Source organism: Salvelinus namaycush, chromosome 1 (assembly GCF_016432855.1).
Source record: "Salvelinus namaycush isolate Seneca chromosome 1, SaNama_1.0, whole genome shotgun sequence".
Taxonomy (NCBI): domain Eukaryota; kingdom Metazoa; phylum Chordata; class Actinopteri; order Salmoniformes; family Salmonidae; genus Salvelinus; species Salvelinus namaycush.
The window spans coordinates 73,842,022-73,862,405 of record NC_052307.1 but is presented as its reverse complement, the minus strand read 5'-3'; the positions used below and the strand labels follow the sequence as shown (position 1 = coordinate 73,862,405).

Sequence of the window (20,384 nt, the reverse complement as noted above, 5' to 3'; positions counted from 1 at the left end):
TTCAAGTCTTGCCACGGTATTTCAAGCAGATTTCAAATCAAAACTAACTTGGCCACTTAGAAACATTCACTGTGTTATTGGTAGGCAACTCCAGTGTAGATTTGGCTTTGTGTTGCAGGTTATTGTCCTGTTGAAAGGTGAATTCCTCTCCCAGTGTCTGGTGTAAAGCAGACTGAAGCAGGTTTTGCTCTAGGATTTTTGCCTAGCCATATCCCGTTTCTTTTATCCTGAAAAACTCTGCAGCATTTGCCGATGTCAAACATACCCATACCATGATGCAGCCATCACCATGCTTGAAAATAAGGAGGCAATTACTCAGTGATGTGTTGTGTTGGATTTGCACCAAACATAAGGCTTTGCATTTAAGCCAAAAAGTGTATTTCTTTGACTATATATTTTTGCAGTTTTATTTTAGTGCCTTTAGTGCATATCTTGTATATTCGTTTTTTTTCTTTTCACTGTCATTGAGGTTATTATTATGGAGTCACTACGATATTGTTGAGCTATCCTTAGTTCTCTCTCATCACAGCCATTGAACTCTGCAGCTATTTTAAAATCACCAACGGCCTCATGGTGACATCCCTGAGCAGTTTCACTCCTGTCCTGCGGCTCAGTTCAGAAGAATGACTAACTTTGATGTATCTTTGTGGTTTAATAAATAATCCACAGCATAATTATTAACTTGACCATGCTTAAAGAGATATTCAATGTCTGATTTGTTATTGTTACCCATCTACCAATCACTGCCCTTTATTATGAGTCTTTTGAAAAGCTCCCTGGACTTAGTACTTGAATCTGTGCTTGAAATTCAAAACTTGACTGAGGGAGCTTACAGATGTTGTATGAATGAGGGAGAGAGGATGGGTTAGTCATTTAAAAACCATGTCAATCCCCATTATTTCAGTGAGTTACAGTGAGTCCATGTAACTTTTTATTTGTGATTTGATTCGTTACTAAACCAAGGGGCTGAATACATATGCAACAACTATATTTGTTATAGAATATATTACTTATTAATAAAAACATAGATCACTGTGTGTATTGTTGACAAAAAACAACCAAAAAATGAATCCCACTTTTAACACAAAACGTGAAGAAAACCAAGGTGTCTGAATACCTTTGCAAGGCACTGCAAGTTAAGCACATTAATATATAAGTTAATTAGTATAAAATCATCCAGGAAATGCAAGAAGGCAAGAATGAGCATGCTAACATTTATTTTCTATAAAGTTTAGTAAGAAGCCTTGGTTTAATAATTGTGATGAGTTCTGTCATCACGTACTGATCGAATGAAAATGGACAAATGTAGCTTGCGGAGTTAAAATTAGATTAAGATCAATTTATTCGTCAATTGTATGCAAGGTCGAACCGAAATTAGACTTCAGCTTTAACCCAACCCCTCCGAAAGACCCGCATACAGTTGAAGTCGGAAGTTTACATACACTTAAGGATGGAGTCATTAAAACTCGTTTTTCAACCACTCCACAAATTTCTTGTTAACAAACTATAGTTTTGGCAAGTCGGTTAGGACATCTACTTTGTACATGACACAAGTCATTTTTCCAACAATTGTTTACAGACAGATTATTTCACTTAGAATTCACTGTATCACAATTCCAGTGGATCAGAAGTGTAAATATACTAAGTTGACTGTGCCTTTAAACAGCTTGGAAAATTCCAGAAAATGTTGTCATGGCTTTAGAAGCTTCTGATAGGCTCATTGACATAATTTGAGTCAATTGGACGTGTACCTGTGGATGTATTTCAAGGCCTACCTTCAAACTCAGTGCCTCTTTGCTTGACATCATGGGAAAATCAAAAGAAATCAGCCAAGACATCAGAAAAAAATTGTAGACCTTCACAAGTCTGGTTCATCCTTGGGAGCAATTTCCAAACGCCTGAAGGTATCACGTTCATCTGTACAAACAATAGTACGCAAGTATAAACACCATGGGACCACGCAGCCGTCATACTGCTCAGGAAGGAGACATGTTCTATGAGATCCTACTTTTTGGAGATATGTCCTCTGGTCTGATGAAACAAAAATAGAACTGTTTCGTCCTCACCAGACATCACTGGCAACAACGTCACCTGTGGAAACAAACCCACCGTCGCTGGACCAGACAGGACTGCCAAAAAGTGCTCTTCACTGACGAGTCGCGGTTTTGTCTCACCAGGGGTGATGGTCGGCTTCGTGTTTATCGTCGAAGGAATGAGCGTTTCACCGAGGCCTGTACTCTGGAGCGGGATCGATTTGGAGGTGGATGGTCCGTCATGGTGTGTCACAGCATCATCGGACTGAGCTTGTTGTCATTGCAGGCAATCTCCATGCTGTGCGTTACAGGGAAGACCTCCTCCCTCATGTGGTACCCTTCCTGCAGGCTCATCCTGACATGACCCTCCAGCATGACAATGCCACCAGCCATACTGCTCGTTCTGTGCGGGATTTCATGCAAGACAGGAATGTCAGTGTTCTGCCATGGCCAGCGAAGAGCCCAGAGCTCAATCCATTGAGCACGTCTGGGACCTGTTGGATCGGAGGGTGAAGGCTAGGGCCATTCCCCCCAGAAATATCCGGGAACTTGCAGGTACCTTGGTGGAAGAGTGGGGTAATATCTCACAGCAAGAACTGGCAAATCTGGTGCAGTCCACGAGGAGGAGATGCACTGCAGTACTTAATGCAGCTGGTGGCCACACCAGATACTGACGGTTACTTTTGATTTTGAGCCCACCCTTTATTCAGGGACACATTATTCCATTTCTGTTAGTCACGTCTGTGGAACTTGTTCAGTTTATGTCTCAGTTGTTGAATCTTGTTATGTTCATACAAATATTTACACATGTTAAGTTTGCTGAAAATAAACGCAGTTGACAGTGAGAGGACATTTCTTTCCCCCCCTGAGTTTGTGTGTGTGTGTACCTGTGTGATGGGGGACAGTGAGGGCGACATTGTGGGAGACAGCTGCTTGGAAAGCCCCCGCCGTTGCTCGGTGCCGGGTGACAGAGTGAGGGGGCTGATGGGAGCCGGGCGGCGGCGAGGCGAGCTGCTCATGGCTCCCTGCGGAGGGTTGGAGAGGGACGTCAGACGGAGGGACGAGTGGATGGAGGGATTGCTGAGGGACGAGTGCAGCTGGGAGTTTTGGAGAGAGTTCTGGATGGAAGGATTGCTCAGAGAGGACGAGAGACCTGGAAGAAAGGAGGAAGGGACAGAAGGCGTTTGAGTCACACATAAGAACCGAGGTCACACATTCAGACCAATAAGCTTAAAATAAGCTTATTTTACTACATTGTTTGTAAACAAATTAATTGAAAACAAGCACTGTATAGCATCATTTTGAGATCACGGATGTTCAGTCCTTGCATCCATAGCGCTCTCTATGAATTTGAGTGGTTACATTCATCCAGCCCCAACACTAGCTGTTTAACCAAAAAAGTGTCAGGGTGACGCTTTGTTATTGTTTGAAGTGCAGATTGCCTGATTAAATAAAGGTAAGCATCATTGGTTTGAAATAAACTGCAAGGAGCAGAGAACAGTGCTGCTTGGGTAAAAGGAGTCTTGTGAGACACAAGAGAATGTGATGTGGACGTTATATATGCAAACGGTTTTCCAATCCCAACCCAGATACACACACACAGGACCCCATTTGTTAATATCCCAACAATCAGAGAGGGTCAGAGAGAGAGAGAGAGGGTCAGAGAGAGCGAGAGAAAGGGTCAGAGAAAGAGACGGTCAGAGAGAGCGAGAGAGAGGGTCAGAGAAAGAGAGGGTCAGAGAGCGAGACGGTCAGAGAGAGAGCGAGACGGTCAGAGAGAGAGAGAGAGAGAGAGAGGGTCAGAGAGAGCGAGAGAGAGGGTCAGAGAGAGCGAGAGAGAGGGTCAGAGAGAGCGAGAGAGAGGGTCAGAGAGAGCGAGAGAAAGGGTCAGAGAAAGAGACGGTCAGAGAGAGCGAGAGAGAGGGTCAGAGAAAGAGAGGGTCAGAGAGCGAGACGGTCAGAGAGAGAGCGAGACGGTCAGAGAGAGAGAGAGAGAGGGTCAGAGAAAGAGAGGGTCAGAGAGAGAGAGGGTCAGAGAGAGAGAGCGCGAGACGGTCAGAGAGAGAGAGCGAGACGGTCAGAGAACGAGAGGAGTGATTAGATAGTGGTAGATTTCAGAGGGAGGAGGGTTGGATAAAGACATCCCTCTATATTCACTTTACTCTGGTTGGAGAAGCTCACTTCCAACTTCCAATCATAAATCTATTTCCATTTCCACTACAGTGTGGAAATCAAAAAGGGGGCCAGACAGGATTCACCTAAAGCCCAATGCAGCCGTTTTTATCATTTCTGGGTAACAAGTACCTTACTGTGATTGTTTTACATTAAAATTGTCAAAAATAAACAAAAATAGCTTCATAGCAAAGAGCAATTTCTAAGCAAGAATTTTGCTAGGGCTGTCTGGAGTGGTCTGAGAGGAGGGGTAAACTGAAAACTAGCTGCTATTGGCAGAGGTTTGGAAATCTTTCTTATTGGTGATGTCACCAGGCAGACCAAAACAGGCTGACATTTCAGGCAGTCTCTTCAAACCCCTCTTACACTAAAAGGCTATTAACATAATTTTCACAATATTATTCCAACCACAGTGTGGAAATATATATAAAACACAGGAAAATCCCTTTTTTTGACAGCACTGGGCCTTTAATGCAAATAATATGTGGTTCAGAAAACACCCAAAGGTCTTGGCTTGCTGGTCCTTTTTTTAAATGTATTATTGGCGATCGGTCCACGGCTTGGATCACCCTTTTAACAATTGTCTTTTGAAGAAAATAAAGTTGAGCACTTTCCACTAGCCTACAGAGTGGTTCCTCCCCAGGCACAAACCCAGCACAGAATACAGAGACACACTGATTTACACTGAGTGTACAGAACATTAAGAACAGCTGCTCTTTCCATGACACAGACTGACCAGGTGAATCCAGGTGAAAGATATGATCCCTTACTGATGTCACTTGTTAAATCCACTTCAATCAGTGTAGATGAAGGAATTTTTTAGCCGTGAGAAAATTGAGACAAGGATGGTGTATGTGTGCCATTCAGAAGGTGAATGGGCAAGACAAAGGATTTAAGTGCCTTTGAATGGGGTATGGTTGTAGGTGCACCAGTTTGTGTCAAGAACTGGAACGCTGCTGGGTTTTTCCCACTCAACAGAATGGTCCACCACCCAAAGGACATCCAGCCAACATAGGCCAGCATCCCTGTGGAACGCTTTCGACAATTTAAAGTCCATGCCCCGACGAGTTGGGAAATGAACTTGGTATTGCTGCTTCCACATTCTTAACAACTAAGCCACACAGGAACACATACAGGGCCTTCAGAATGTATTTACATGTTGTTGTGCTACAGCCGGAATTTAAAATGGATTCAATTCAGATTTTGTCACGGGTCTACATACAATATGCCAAAATGTCAAAGTAGAATTATGTTTTTCAAAATGTTTCCAAATTCAAATTTGTTTTCCGTTGCAAAGCGCTTTGATACGGTAAGCCCTAATGAACCTGGTGCGGTCTCAGAGAGTTTAGGGACTGCACAGAGAGACATTATAACCACCCTGTGAAAGAGGGTGTCCATCTTGAGAAGGAGAGTGTGAGAGATGCATTCTCAAGGGGAAGAGAAAGTGAGGGATGGGGAGAGAAAGAGGGAGGGAGAGATTTGTCCTTAGAGGGAGAGTGAAGCATAAACACAGCCATTGGAGCTTAATGAAGAGCACTTGAGAAAGCCCTCAGCTGTAGCCAGTGAAAGAGATGTGTGTGTGAATGGGAGTGTGAGAGAGAGAGAGAGAGAGGGTCTGTGCGTGTGTGTGTAGGTAGAGCAGAGTGCGGGCCCACCATTGTATGACTCTCTGATCTCGCCTGGAGCCTTGCACCAGATCATCAGCAAACAGTAAACATTTGACTTCAGATTCTAGTAGGGTGAGGCCAGGTGCTGCAGACTGTTCTAGTGCCCTGGCCAATTTCAGGCTGTATCCCTATAAAAAGCCTCTGTCCACCACTGGGTCAGAAAACTAACACCCTCTTCTCCTCTCTCTCTCCTCCTCCATCCATCTTCTCCTCCTGCACAGAACCAACTTGGACTCGGCTCTTCACACGAGTGCCATGAACCCCAACCCCCAGGACCCCTTTCACATATACCAGCAGATGGGCCGAGGGCCCCCCCAGCGCACCGGTGAGAACACACACAGCATCTGCACATACATAATTGAAAATGGAAAGCTGAAATGTCTTCAGTCAATAAGTATTCAATCCCTTTGTTATGGCAAGCCTAAATAAGTTCAGGAGTAAAGATTGTCAAGTCACATAATAAGTTGCATGGATTCTAAATTGTGTTTAACATGGTTTTTTATAATGACTACCTCATCTCTGTATAATTATCTGTAAGGTCCCTCAGTTGAGCAGTGAATTTCAAACAGATTCACCCACAAAGACCAGGGAGGTTTTCCAATGCCTTGCAAAGAAGGGAACCTATTGGTAGATGGGTAAACAAAAACAAAAAAAGAAGACATTGTGAATATCTCTTTGAGCATGGTGAAGTTATTAATTACACTTTGGATGGTGTTACTACAAAGATACAGGCGTCCTTCCTAACTCAGTTGACGGAGAGGAAGGAAACCGTTTAGGTATTTCACCATGAGGCCAATAGTGACTTTAAAACAGTTAGAGTTTAATGGCAGTGATAGGAGAAAACTGAGGATGGAACAACATTGTAGTTACTTTACAATACTAACCTAAATGACAGAGTGAAAAGAAGAAAGCCTGTACAGAACACAAATATTCCAAAATATTTGTATTCTGTTTGCAATATGGGACTAAAAAGTAAAACTGCAAAAAAAAATTGCAAAGAAATTAACTTTATGTCCTGAATGTTTGGTGCAAATCCAGCACAACACATCACTGAGTACCACTCTTCATATTTTCAAGCATGGTGATGGCTGCATCATGTTATGGGTATGCTTGTCATCAGCAAGGACTAGGGAGTTTTTTAGGATAAAACTAAACTGAGTAGAGCTAAGCACAGGCCAAAATCCTACAAGAAAACTTGGCTAAGTCTGCTAATCAACAGACACCGGGAGACAAATTCACCTTTCAGCAGGATAATAACATAAAACACAAGACCACATCTACACTGGAGTTGCTTACCAAGACAACATGGAATGTTTCTGATTCAAAAACCAATTTGACAGAGCTTGAAGAATTTAGAAAAAAAGAATGGGAAAATATTGTACAATGCAGGTGTGCAATGAATGCTCTTATAGACTTACCCAGAAAGACTCACAGCTGATTCTAACATGTATTGACCCAGTGGTGAGAATACTTATGGAAATGAGACATTTCTGTATTTCATTTTCAATACATTTGCTAAAATGACTAAAAACATTTCTTCACTTTGTCATTGTGGGGTAATGTGTATAGATGGGTTAAAAAACAAATATTTAATCCATTTTAATCCATATTTAATCCATTACATTACTTTGTGGTGATTGTGGACATCCTCTAAGCATCTGTATGGTTAGTTACATACTGTATGTATGTACGTGTCTGTGCCTGGTTTCGCATGAGTGCACACAGACAAAAGACACATCCCCACACTCCTACAGTAAATACATTCACACCCATCTCCAGGCCTTTACTTAACCGTATTGGAGGAAAAGGTCCACGGTCCTTCTCCTTTGAGCTTCTTATCCAATGAGTTTGGAGGAGGTGAGAGGAGAGGATGCGAGGAAAGATTAACTGAGAAAAAACCACCCCCCACACACCCTGTCACCCTCCACCCCAAACACCCACCTCCTTCAGTCCAGCCTCCCTGGTGATTCCCTATGCCGAGGTGCATCATGGCGGCGGGCAGGTTGCCTGTGCTGCTGCCCCCGCTCAGGTTGGGGTGGTATCCCCCCCCTCCGTGGTGCCCGTCGTCCGGGTCCAGGGGTGTGGGCAGCGGTGAGGGGAAGTGCAGGTTGCTGAGGTCTGGCAGGGAACCACCCGTGTTCAACGAGCCCTGGTAGTTGGAGAGGCCCGCATTCTGCTCTGGAGACGGGAATATACTGAGGATAGGAGGGGAGAGAAAACTAATTATGAAGCGGATTTTAAAAGGGGAACTTCATTCAAAAGGTTTAATATGCATCTGGATGGGTAGAGGGGAGCAGGTTAGCGTGTTATGTTGTTCTGGAAGCAGCTCTGCAGAGCGGTCACTAGATGGCCCAGCCACAAAGTAATAAAATCTGATTTTAAACCTAACCCTAACGTTAACCACACCGCTAACCCTAATGCCTAACCTTAACCTTAAATGAATCAATTTTTACAATATAGCCAATTTCGACTTTGAAGCTGGCCTATCTAAGGGAAAACCTCTAAGTTCTGAACAAGACTCATGACAATAAACATCAATGTGCTAAAAGGGAGGGAATGTAACATCTGTGACATACTTTTGGGCGGCGTTACGGCCTTTTTTGTTGTGTGGCTAGGGCATTGTTTGTGAAATATACTAAATAAATGTTATCAATAATAGCATTGGTGAGAAGTAATGTTTGTGCGTGGATTACCATGTTTGTTAGTGGACTTCCCCTTTAAATGTACCAGCAAGTGAACATTTGCATCCCTGTTCATTCAAGCCCTCAGTGAGATAACTGACTCACTGCTCTATAGTAGTGACCAGCAGCCCACTGTACTGCACTGCTAGACCCAACAAACACACACAATGTTGAAAGAATATGTTGATACAGACATCAACAATGTTGACACATACACACACAATGTTGACAGACTATGTTGACACGCACATCCACAATGTTGACACACACACACACACACCATATATGGATCACATCCCAGTCTTTCTCCCTCTCAGACAGCTGTCATTGAGAATCACAAACAACTTGGTTCATAATGATGACTGATTGTTGTTTAAACACAGTGCCCTGTATGAGTGGATGGAAGATGGATCCTGAAGACTCACTTGATTCCAGGCACTTCACAGGATTTGGGCCGTGATGAGAGGGATTGAACCTATAATAGAGAAACAATTAGGTGATTAAACTGATCAAAAGCAAAAAGAGTGATGGAATCTCAAAATGACTAATCTAACTACTGGAATATTTAGTCAACAGTCAAAGCGTTATGGTTCTAGAACATGAATGATGTGTATTGGAAGCATGCATTCATTAGTACTGCAGCTTTTCCCATCAGCATTATCTCATCCCAAAAGGTTTCCATGTCTGTCATTATGTCTTAATCAACCCCCCGTGTCCCTCTCTCCAACCAATGAGAAATTACACACTCATGCACACACAAACTCACCTTCTTGGCCTCCCACAGTTGCTTTGGCAGGGGCTTGCTGACACCCATCAGACCCTCCTCATTAGACAGGGATGGGAAGGAGAACACTGGAGAGAGGAGGGGGGAGAAAGAGATTAGAGATAATCAACTCCTCACACACATCTCTAGTTATTCCCACCTATTGAAAGATCAAAAGACTGCAGAAAAATCTAGACTAGAGGTAATCAAGTGTTCGGACACAATGGGTGTTTCTTAATATGCATACTACCGTGCTCCACACTCTCATGCTCTGTGTGCATTCTCCAACCACATTGTCTTGAGTACGTTCTTGTGAGGACGAGTACGGAGAATTCATAACACATTACATTTGATAAGCACTAGTACTCCCCCTACTGTATTACCTCACGCTGCACCTCCCCAAGAAAAAGCAAACGTTTTTCTTCCTAATTATCAGCTAGATATGTGAATCGTAATAATCTAGTTAGACAGCTAGTTAAACAGGCAAAAATGACCTAAATTCTTCATCGGTAGCTAGCTAACAATTATTCGTGACTATCTGGCTAGCTAACAGTACTAGTAGTTAGCCCTATTGACTTATGGGCTTGCGATCTACGGTACGTAGGCAGGTAAACATGCCAAAATTAACACAGCATGTATTTATTAACATATCAAGATTAAATATTGTCGTCAGGCAACATATGAGATGTGAAAAGGCAACATTTAATTCTGAAGTTTGAGTGTATTTTCTCTCGCTTCAGCTCAAATAATGGCCGACATTGATTTCAAGAAATGTTGCATCGTTCTTTACGTGGTTGCATCATTTTCTTTGAAGCTTGCATCGATGCATGCTTCTCAAATGCGTACTCTGTTTCTTACATATTTTGAAGTGCCCTCCATGCGCCATTTCGCCTACTTTGATTTGGACGCATACTCCAACCCTCCCGTGCACGGAGCACGATAGCATGCATTTTGAGACACACACAATGACTCTGGGGATCTGCATGCAGGATTCCTAGGCAGTGTGTGTGTCCATTCCTGTATTGGGTTGTAAAGGTCAACGATGCTGTGAATGAAGCACGTCTTTTACGCTGACGCACATCTGTACATATAGCAGGCAGCAACACATCCAGTGGCAAGCACCGTCACACACACATTATGGCCAGAGATCTAGGGGTGTGGGAGCTAGGGGGCAGCAGAAGGCCTCTTCTACACTTGTGTTGGGAGAGATGGAATCAGGGATGAGGAAGAGGGGGGAGGAGTTTCAACTCACCATCTCCAGAGCCGTCCACCTCGGCCTCGTTCACACTGGCTGCACTCCGGCCCCCGCAGGAGAGAGAGAGGGAGAGAGAGATCAGATAAAGGAGAGGAGAGAGAGAGCAAGAGAAAGGAGGGGGAGAGAGGGAAGGGGTGAAGAAAGCAGAGGAACATTAGACAATCACATACTTTCACCAGCTGCTCAGATCCGGCCCACTGTGTTCACTTCACTGACAAAATAATCAACCCGTTGGACATCAGCAGCAGGCATTTTACCTTCAATATGAATATATTACCACTTCTTAAAACAAGGCAGCTGGGTTTAACATAGGAATCATGTTATATAATATGACTCCCAAATGGCACCCTATCCCCTATGTAGTGCACTACCTTTGATCAAAGTCCATAAGGCTTAGTTTAAAACGAGTGCACTATGTAGGGAATATGCTGCTATTCAGGACAAAGAATCATATTATACAGTCTTATTATTATTGTCCAACATTTCAGGAGGTTGTTGGCACCTTAATTGTGGAGAACGGGCTTGTGGCAATGACTGGAGCAGAATCATTGGATCGGTATAAAATACATCCAACACATGGTTTCCGGGTGTTTGATGCCATTCCATTTGCGCCGTTCTGACCATTACTATGAGCCGTTCTCCCCTCAGCAGCCTCCTGTGTCCAACATCAATTCCGGTTGTCTTTTCTAAAAATCTATAGACTCACTGGGGTCAAATAAATAAAGTATATATAGTACTGTAGTACGGTAACAACGTGCTGATTTAAGTTATACAAGGTGAACCCCTAGAATGTGTGTTGTGATCTCAGTCCTGGGAAACAGGGGGATGGCGAGAGAGATAGAATGTGTGTTGTGATCTCAGTCCTGGGAAACAGGGGGATGGCGAGAGAGAGAGGGGGATGGCGGGAGAGAGAGGGGGAGGGTGGGAGAGAGAGGGGGATGGTGGGAGAGAACGGAAGAAAGAGGTTTTTTTTTTTTTTAATTGGCTAAGTGACCACAGTCCCAGTGAGAATAAAGAGAGGACCATTGTTTTTCCCTCGCCACAAAGATCCCACTGAGAACAGAACCTCTTTCTTTTTCCTCACTCTCTCTCACTCTCTCTCTCTTCCACTCTCCTCACACACTGCAGGCTGGCTGCCAGGCATCCGATCCTCCCCTCTTTCTGTTTACTTCTCTTTTTTTCCTAGTTCACTCTGCCTCTCCCTCTTCTAACCCTTCTGCCATATTCTCTCTCTCAAAGCCTCTAATAACTGTCTCTTTCCCTCTGCCTTCTTGTTCTCTTTACTTTCCTGCATTCTCTCTTCCTCTTTTCCTACCATCGTCCTCCCCCATTCTTTCCCTCTTCTTCTGTCATTTTGTCTCCCTCTTCCCCTTTCTCAAGAACCTGGGCCACGTTCAGTAGACAAACTTTGTGGACCGTTTCAGATAGAAATGTCATGAATAGAGCAGTTAACGTAATTCCTTGTTCACATCAGAGATGCATGTTTGTCCTACATGGCATATTTCTATTTGAACGGTCCACGACTTTATGCCCAGCTCTCCACTCAGCCAACCGGCAGGGAGAGAAGGCAATGGGCGGGAGTCCAACGTCCCTTAATTTCCTCTCAAATGTGACCAGTCACAGAGACCTCTTGGAGAGATGCCACGGAGTGAAACGAGACCACTGGGACAAAAAATGTCTGTCTGCCGTCCCAACTCTTACTGTGGGACAGAATCACTGTAGTAAGGATTTGAGCTCAAGGCTTGTACTGATAGCACAACATAATTAAATACCAGAAGAAGACAATGAAATGTTGGTTTGGGATCAGTTCTAAGGGGCACAACTCCCGTCCTTTAAGCCCATAGTCCAAGTTTTCCCCTTCTGATTGGATGGCTAGTGCACAAATACGTGTTCCCAGGTCTAAACCAATCAGTGACTTAAAGCAGCATACCCTCTGCATCCACTGCAGACTGGAGATGTGCCCTTGTCGTGGGTCGTGTTCATTAGGGCACAACGTAGCAAAATGTTTTGCAACAAGAAAATATTGAGTGTTTCTTACAAAGTCCAGGTAGTGTTTTCCTGTTTCAGTCCATGTTTGGTGCCTAATGAACGCAACTACTGAACGTTCCCATGCATAGCCCTGACTCACGTCTGTCTGCCTGCCGGGATGGACGTTGAGATTGGTAATCAGACTGGCCAGTTTAATCAGACACTGGCTTACCACCTCTCAGAGTCTCACTGTAACCCTCCTGACAGGTGACACGCCCTCTGGGCCTCATAGGACACTGTACGCTGCAACGTACTACCCTTCACTCACCTGCAGGGGCAGCAGTGAGCCGCAACGGTTGCACCAGTAGTTCCCAAGTATTTGCATTTGACCATTTACCACACAATTTTTTGTCAGGCGCTGTTATCCAGAGCGACTTACAGTCGGTGCATTTAGTGATCTTCTAGATCATCAAAATACGTTTTTTAAAGTTTTTTTTATAAAGCCGCAGCCCATTCTTAAGTCTCAACCCCATGGGAATAGTGGGAATACTGGCGACATATGGCTATGATTGCCTGCAACCCAAAAGTGTATCTCAACCAACTCCGGTATTAGACAAACACTGCTCTAGTACTACAGAAAGGCATGTCTCTACTTGCTCTGTAGTCAATTACACTCCATCTGTCCTACGCTCTCTGCTGCGTCTTCACATGGCATGGACACACAAACGTAGGCCTATGCATCTTGACACACACACACACACACACACACACACACACACACACAGTGTCATGATATTCCTTCACAACAAATGGTGTCCCATACACTCCTCCTTATTTATTTGGGAAACAAAGCTAAAACGTTTAATTTGTCTCCATACTCCAGTATTTTGGATTTGAGATCAAATGTTTTGAGACGACAGTAGAGAATGTTACCTTTTATTTGAGGGTATTTTCATACATATCCGTTTTATTGTTTGGAAATAAAAGCACTTTATATGCATCTAGTCCCCTCATTTCAAGGTGTCATACATATTTGGACTAGGGTTGGGCGGTATCCAGATTTTCATGGAGTTCTACCGGCCTTCTCTAATCCCGGGAGTTACGATATTACCAGTTTAGAACAAAAATTCTAGCACCAGAATGCTAACAAAATTAGCACACGTAATAGCGAATTTCCACAGAAGCTACTAGCTAAATATGCTAACGAGCAAATGAAAATAAACAAATTGCAAAGACAGGCAATCCAGCTCATAAAGTTATACATAAATAGGTAGGAGCTACCGAGTGTCATGTCATTTTTGGTGAGTTTGGACATTTACAAGTAAAGGTGAACGAGACACATTGCGCAAATGAGCAAAGTTTTGACACATGCTTGTCTGAAGGAAGAACAGTACTGGCTCTGGAGCAGCATGTGTACACGCTGTGTCTGTGTGGAGTCTGGAGTCGCTAGGGCAATGGGCCTACCTGCTCTGCTCTGAGAAAAGGGGTGAGGAGCATACAGGCCAAGAATGGAGAGGACAAAAAAAACGCAAGGAAATCAAGCACTGGCAGCTGTACAGATAACTCATCCAAAGGGCTTTGACTTCTCAAACACAGCAGAAAGCAAACACTATATGATGTCCAGTGACCTTATTAATTAAGCCATTTGCTTAGATAACGCAGAATTCAGCGTTTTTCACAAAGGAAAAAAAGTATAATTTGCTTAAGAAATCTTGCTGCCAGATCTAAAATGTTTCTTGTAATTTCTGCTCGGCATCAGACAAATGTGCTTCAGTTGCTCTTCTCCACTCGGATGAGAATTCACGAACGGGCATTCTATCAGCAGACAGCGCTCTGACTGATGTGTAGCTACTTTTCTCCGGTACTTCTCTTGGTGTAGCCAGCCTACTTTTCTTCAGGAAAATTAAAGGTTAACTTTAAGCAAAACATTAAGAAATGCAGCTGACTACATTCTTTAAATGATAAACATTAATAACATGGCCATGCATAGTTAAAAAAAAAAAAAAAAAACTCATTTACTTGTGTCGCTTTCAGCCAAAAAGCGTTGCACTTCTGTTGTCATCTGATGAAAACGAAGCTATTTTCTGCTGAATGTGTAGCACTAATGTATTTTCTGCTGAATGTGTAGCACTAATGTATTTTCTGCTGAATGTGTAGCACTAATGTATTTTCTGCTGAATGTGTAGCACTAATGTATTTTCTGCTGAATGTGTAGCACTAATGTATTTTCTGCTGAATGTGTAGCACTAATGTATTTTCTGCTGAATGTGTGGCACTAATGTATTTTCTGCTGAATGTGTGGCACTAATGTATTTTCTGCTGAATGTGTAGCACTAATGTATTTTCTGCTGAATGTGTGGCACTAATGTATTTTCTGCTGAATGTGTAGCACTAATGTATTTTCTGCTGAATGTGTGGCACTAATGTATTTTCTGCTGAATGTGTGGCACTAATGTATTTTCTGCTGAATGTGTAGCACTAATGTATTTTCTGCTGAATGTGTAGCACTAATGTATTTTCTGCTGAATGTGTAGCACTAATGTATTTTCTGCTGAATGTGTAGCACTAATGTATTTTCTGCTGAATGTGTGGCACTAATGTATTTTCTGCTGAATGTGTAGCACTAATGTATTTTCTGTGAAGGAAAACTATAGTTGCACATCCCTGATCACTCTATTGAAGTAAAAAAAACACTTGCCTTTCAATTTAAAACACCACCCCTGTCAATACACAGCTGGACTCACCTGCCAATATCCTGTTTAAACATGTTGGCTAAACAAATAGAGTGGTAATCCATTCTGGGACCATAGGAGCCTATCCAAGTCTCTCTATCTCTCCAACATTAAGACATCACTCGCTGATAATGCATTAACACGACACATTCCACTGTCTGTCACTCTTAACAGAGAGGGGTAAGGGGAGGAATGGATGGAAGGGAGAACATTTTAAATACACACACAGATGAGAGAGGAATGGAGGGAGGGAGGAATGGAGGGAGAGTTGGAGGGATAGAAAGAGAGGGGAGAGATGATAGAAAGACAAGAGAAGGAGAGAGAGAATGGAAAGAAAAGACTCACACAGAGGAAAGTGAGGGAGGGTAAAGAGAAAGAAGAGAGGATGATATAGAATAAGTAGTGATGTGAAGGTAAAGGGGAAAAACTAAAGATGTAGACACAGAGGAGAGAGGAATGGAGGAAAGGAAGACAGGAGTGAAAGAGAGGAGTCTCTACAGGCCCAGGACTGTCCCAACCAACCATACATAAACTCTTCTATCACCACTTAGATATTTTAATAAGGCACACTGACAGTGTAGACAGGAAATCAATTCATATCTTTCTACAATGTCTCAGTAAGGTTTCAAATTTGTTATAAACCTTAGATGTTGTAGAAAGATTTTAAATTATTTCCTGTTTACACCATCTGTTTACATTGATTACAATTAATGTTATCGCACAACCTCTCCTCAAGAACCTCCAACCAGTTCCACATATTTGAAACATTCCAGAACTTGCACAATGGGCATAGAAAGTGGATACGCATGGCTGCGCGTCACAATGGTAAAATGTAAACATCATTTTGGGAGACATGGTATCGACACGGCAGCACTACTGTAGCTAGTGGAATAGTGTAGAAGCCATTGGTAATTGTAAACCATTTTACCAGTCTAGTTAATCATCGTGGCTAACTGTGGGGTGAAAACAATTCCCTTATTTACTGTTAAATAGCCAATCTCTTTGGGCTCCTTGGGCTCTGTTCAGAAGAAGTGCACTGTGTAGGGAATAGGGTGCAGTTTTATACGTGCTTTATTTGTATCCATTCAGGAAATTATTGTAGATGTAGAGGTGTGTGCGCACGTGCACAGTAAGAAAGAGGTGTGTGTAGGTGAGGTGTGTGTATGTGTGTGAGTTAATGTATGCAGGTGTGTGCAAATGGTATGAGTGGGTGTGTTTGCACACGTGCAGATGCAAAGTGTGTGTGTAGATGAGATGTGTATGCATGCGTGTGTGTGCAGATAGTTGTATGTGTGCAGATGCTGTGTGTGTGTGTGTGTTCTCACCGTTGCGCTGGGGGGGCCCTCTGCCCATCTGCTGGTTCATGCCAAAGGGGTCCTGGGGGTTCATGGCACTCGTATGAAGAGCCGAGTCCGAGTTGGTTCTGTGGAGGAGGAGAGAGAGAGAGAGAGGAGGAGAGAGGGAGGAGGAGGAGGGGATGGAGGAGAGTGTTAATTTTCTCCCCAATGTTGTGGTATTCAATTGGTAGTTACAGTTTTGTCTCATCGCTGCAACTCCCGTATGGACATGGGAGAGGTGAAGGTCGAGAGCCGTGCGTCCTCCGAAACACAACCCAACCAAGCCGCACTGCTTCTTGACGCAATGCCCACTTAACTCAGAAGCCAGCCGCACCAATGTGTCAGAGGAAACACCATACACCTGGCGACCGTGTCAGCATGCACTTTGCCTGGACCGCCACAGGAGTCGCTAGTGCGCGATGGGACAAGGACATCCCTGCCGGCCAAACCCTCCCCTAACCTGGACGACGCTGGGCCAATTGTGCGCCACCCCATGGGTCTCCCGATCGCAACAGAGCCTGGATTTTAACCCAGAATCTCTAGTGGCACAGCTAGCACTGCGATGCAGTACCTTAGACCACTGAGCCACTCGGGAGGCAGGGTGTTAATATTCTGAGCCAGTGGTGGACAGAGGCTGAGGACGCCTTGCGGCTAGGTCAGAGAGTCATTCAGTGGTGGACAGAGGATGAGGACGACTTGCGGCTAGGTCAGTGAGTCATTCAGTGGTGGACAGAGGATGAGGACGCCTCATGGCTAGGTCAGAGAGTCATTCAGTGGTGGACAGAGGATGAGGACGACTTGCGGCTAGGTCAGTGAGTCATTCAGTGGTGGACAGAGGATGAGGACGCCTCATGGCTAGGTCAGAGAGTCATTCAGTGGTGGACAGAGGATGAGGACGCCTCACGGCTAGGTCAGAGAGTCATTCAGTGGTGGACAGAGGATGAGGACGCCTTGCGGCTAGGTCAGAGAGTCATTCAGTGGTGGACAGAGGATGAGGACGCCTCACGGCTAGGTCAGAGAGTCATTCAGTGGTGGACAGAGGATGAGGACGCCTTGCGGCTAGGTCAGAGAGTCATTCAGTGGTGGACAGAGGATGAGGACGCCTCGCGGCTAGGTCAGAGAGTCATTCAGTGGTGGACAGAGGATGAGGACGCCTCGCGGCTAGGTCAGAGAGTCATTCAGTGGTGGACAGAGGATGAGGACGACTTGCGGCTAGGTCAGTGAGTCATTCAGTGGTGGACAGAGGATGAGGACGCCTCATGGCTAGGTCAGAGAGTCATTCAGTGGTGGACAGAGGATGAGGACGACTTGCGGCTAGGTCAGTGAGTCATTCAGTGGTGGACAGAGGATGAGGACGCCTCACGGCTAGGTCAGAGAGTCATTCAGTGGTGGACAGAGGATGAGGACGCCTTGCGGCTAGGTCAGAGAGTCATTCAGTGGTGGACAGAGGATGAGGACGCCTCACGGCTAGGTCAGAGAGTCATTCAGTGGTGGACAGAGGATGAGGACGCCTTGCGGCTAGGTCAGAGAGTCATTCAGTGGTGGACAGAGGATGAGGACGCCTTGCGGATAGGTCAGAGAGTCATTCAGTGGTGGACAGAGGATGAGGACGCCTCAAGGCTAGGTCAGAGAGTCATTCAGTGGTGGACAGAGGATGAGGACGCCTCAAGGCTAGGTCAGAGAGTCATTCAGTGGTGGACAGAGGATGAGGACGCCTCGCGGCTAGGTCAGAGAGTCATTCAGTGGTGGACAGAGGATGAGGACGCCTCGCGGCTAGGTCAGAGAGTCATTCAGTGGTGGACAGAGGATGAGGACGCCTGGCGGCTAGGTCAGAGAGTCATTCAGTGGTGGACAGAGGATGAGGACGCCTCACGGCTAGGTCAGAGAGTCATTCAGTGGTGGACAGAGGATGAGGACGCCTGGCGGCTAGGTCAGAGAGTCATTCAGTGGTGGACAGAGGATGAGGACGCCTCACGGCTAGGTCAGAGTCATTCAGTGGTGGACAGAGGATGAGGACGCCTCACGGCTAGGTCAGAGTCATTCAGTGGTGGACAGAGGATGAGGACGCCTCGCGGCTAGGTCAGAGAGTCATTCAGTGGTGGACAGAGGATGAGGACGCCTCGCGGCTAGGTCAGAGAGTCATTCAGTGGTGGACAGAGGATGAGGACGCCTCGCGGCTAGGTCAGAGAGTCATTCAGTGGTGGACAGAGGATGAGGACGCCTCGCGGCTAGGTCAGAGAGTCATTCAGTGGTGGACAGAGGATGAGGACGCCTCGCGGCTAGGTCAGAGAGTCATTCAGTGGTGGACAGAGGATGAGGACGCCTCGCGGCTAGGTCAGACAGTCATTCAGTGGTGGGTCCGCACTCTGCTCTGCCGACACACTTATACTTCGACACACACATTCTCAAACGTACACACACTCACCCCCCCCTCTCAGATGCACACACACACACACACACACACACATCTCTTTCACTGGCTATAGCTGAGGGCTTTCTCAAGTGCTCTTCATTAAGCTCCAATGGCTGTGTTTATGCTTCACTCTCCCTCTAAGGACAAATCTCTCCCTCCCTCTTTCTCTCCCCATCCCTCATTTTCTCTTCCCCTTGAGAATGCATCTCTCACACTATCCTTCTCAAGATAGACACCCCCTTTCACAGGGTGGTTATAATAATGTCTCTCTGTGCAGTCCCTAAACTCTCTGAGACCGCACAATGTTCATTAGGGCACACCGTAGCAAAGCACTCTGCAATGGAAAACAAAAACAAGTGTTTCTTATTGGAGAAGTACAGGTAGATCGTAGCTCCCCGTTTTTGAACTTTTTCCTCCCACTGAACACGCCCTAGAGCTCAGTATGGTTCATAACAGAGAGTCAATTCATTCATTAACAGCATATGATCAATAACAATTGACATAACATTGGTGATTAACAACATGTCATTTATATGCAAATAAACATTGTAACATTTGCAATTAGCATCGTAACACCAGCATCACATCAGGAAACAGACAGATGGTCCAAAGAAAGACCAAACGATGAATGTAAATAAACTAAATAGTAGTGAATAAATCCACTGTGAGTCAGGAGGCACAGTGTTAGGTAGCGATGGGTGGCAGCAGCAGCGACAGGGTAGGTGGCGACAGCCTTACCCACCCAGTCACACGGTCCTACAGCTGGGTTAGTGACAATGACAGAAGAAAAAGACTGATTAGTGTTACTAGTATAGCGAGGTAGAAGGACAGAGAGGTAGAGGGAGGGAGTGAAAGCTAACAGACACAGTAGTCTGTCTTGTGCTCCAACTCTGCGTCTCAAAGCCTTGCTAGAGAGAGACAGATGAACAAAAAAAATAAAAGAGTGAAACAAGAGGGTGATTGAGGAGAGGAAGAGGGCATACAAAAGATAGAGCAAGAGAGGACATGAGAGAGCATGAGAGATTGAAAGAGAGAGGAGAGAGAGCAGGGGGGTGAGAGAGCAAGAGAGAGGGGGGGTGGTGAGAGAGTAAGTGAGAATGGGAAGAAGGCTTGGGCAGTCTACAACAGAGAGAGGAGAGACAGAGCAGTCCGGCAGAGTGGTTGGTCCGTGTGAGAGAGAAAGCAAGAGAGGAGGCTGAAGAGTTCAAAGGTCACCTGTTGAGCTGTGATATTAATCTAAATCCTGGTCGTTTCTCCTCGGCCCACGGCTGCTGCTCCCTTGGGAGAGGGAAAGAGAGAAACATCACGCTCATTTCATAGTTTACTTGAGCTCAGAAAAGGCCTGGATGCTGAGAGAGTAGGG

General features: G+C 44.9%; 1 protein-coding gene across 2 annotated transcripts in view; it reads right to left on the bottom strand.

Moving 5' to 3' along the window:
• The window catches only part of crtc3 (CREB regulated transcription coactivator 3), a 69,944-nt gene that overhangs the window by 5,518 nt on the left and 44,042 nt on the right, over positions 1 to 20,384 (bottom strand). Inside the window, exons 5-11 of one of the 2 annotated variants that reach the window (XM_038994457.1) lie at positions 20,237 to 20,299; positions 16,597 to 16,694; positions 10,569 to 10,607; positions 9,320 to 9,405; positions 8,979 to 9,028; positions 7,814 to 8,067; positions 2,921 to 3,186 (exon numbers count right to left, since the gene is read on the bottom strand). In XM_038994457.1, the coding sequence (XP_038850385.1) occupies positions 2,921 to 3,186; positions 7,814 to 8,067; positions 8,979 to 9,028; positions 9,320 to 9,405; positions 10,569 to 10,607; positions 16,597 to 16,694; positions 20,237 to 20,299 (856 nt within the window). The remainder of the gene's footprint in view (positions 1 to 2,920; positions 3,187 to 7,813; positions 8,068 to 8,978; positions 9,029 to 9,319; positions 9,406 to 10,568; positions 10,608 to 16,596; positions 16,695 to 20,236; positions 20,300 to 20,384) is intronic. The other variant, XM_038994466.1, reaches the window with a different exon arrangement.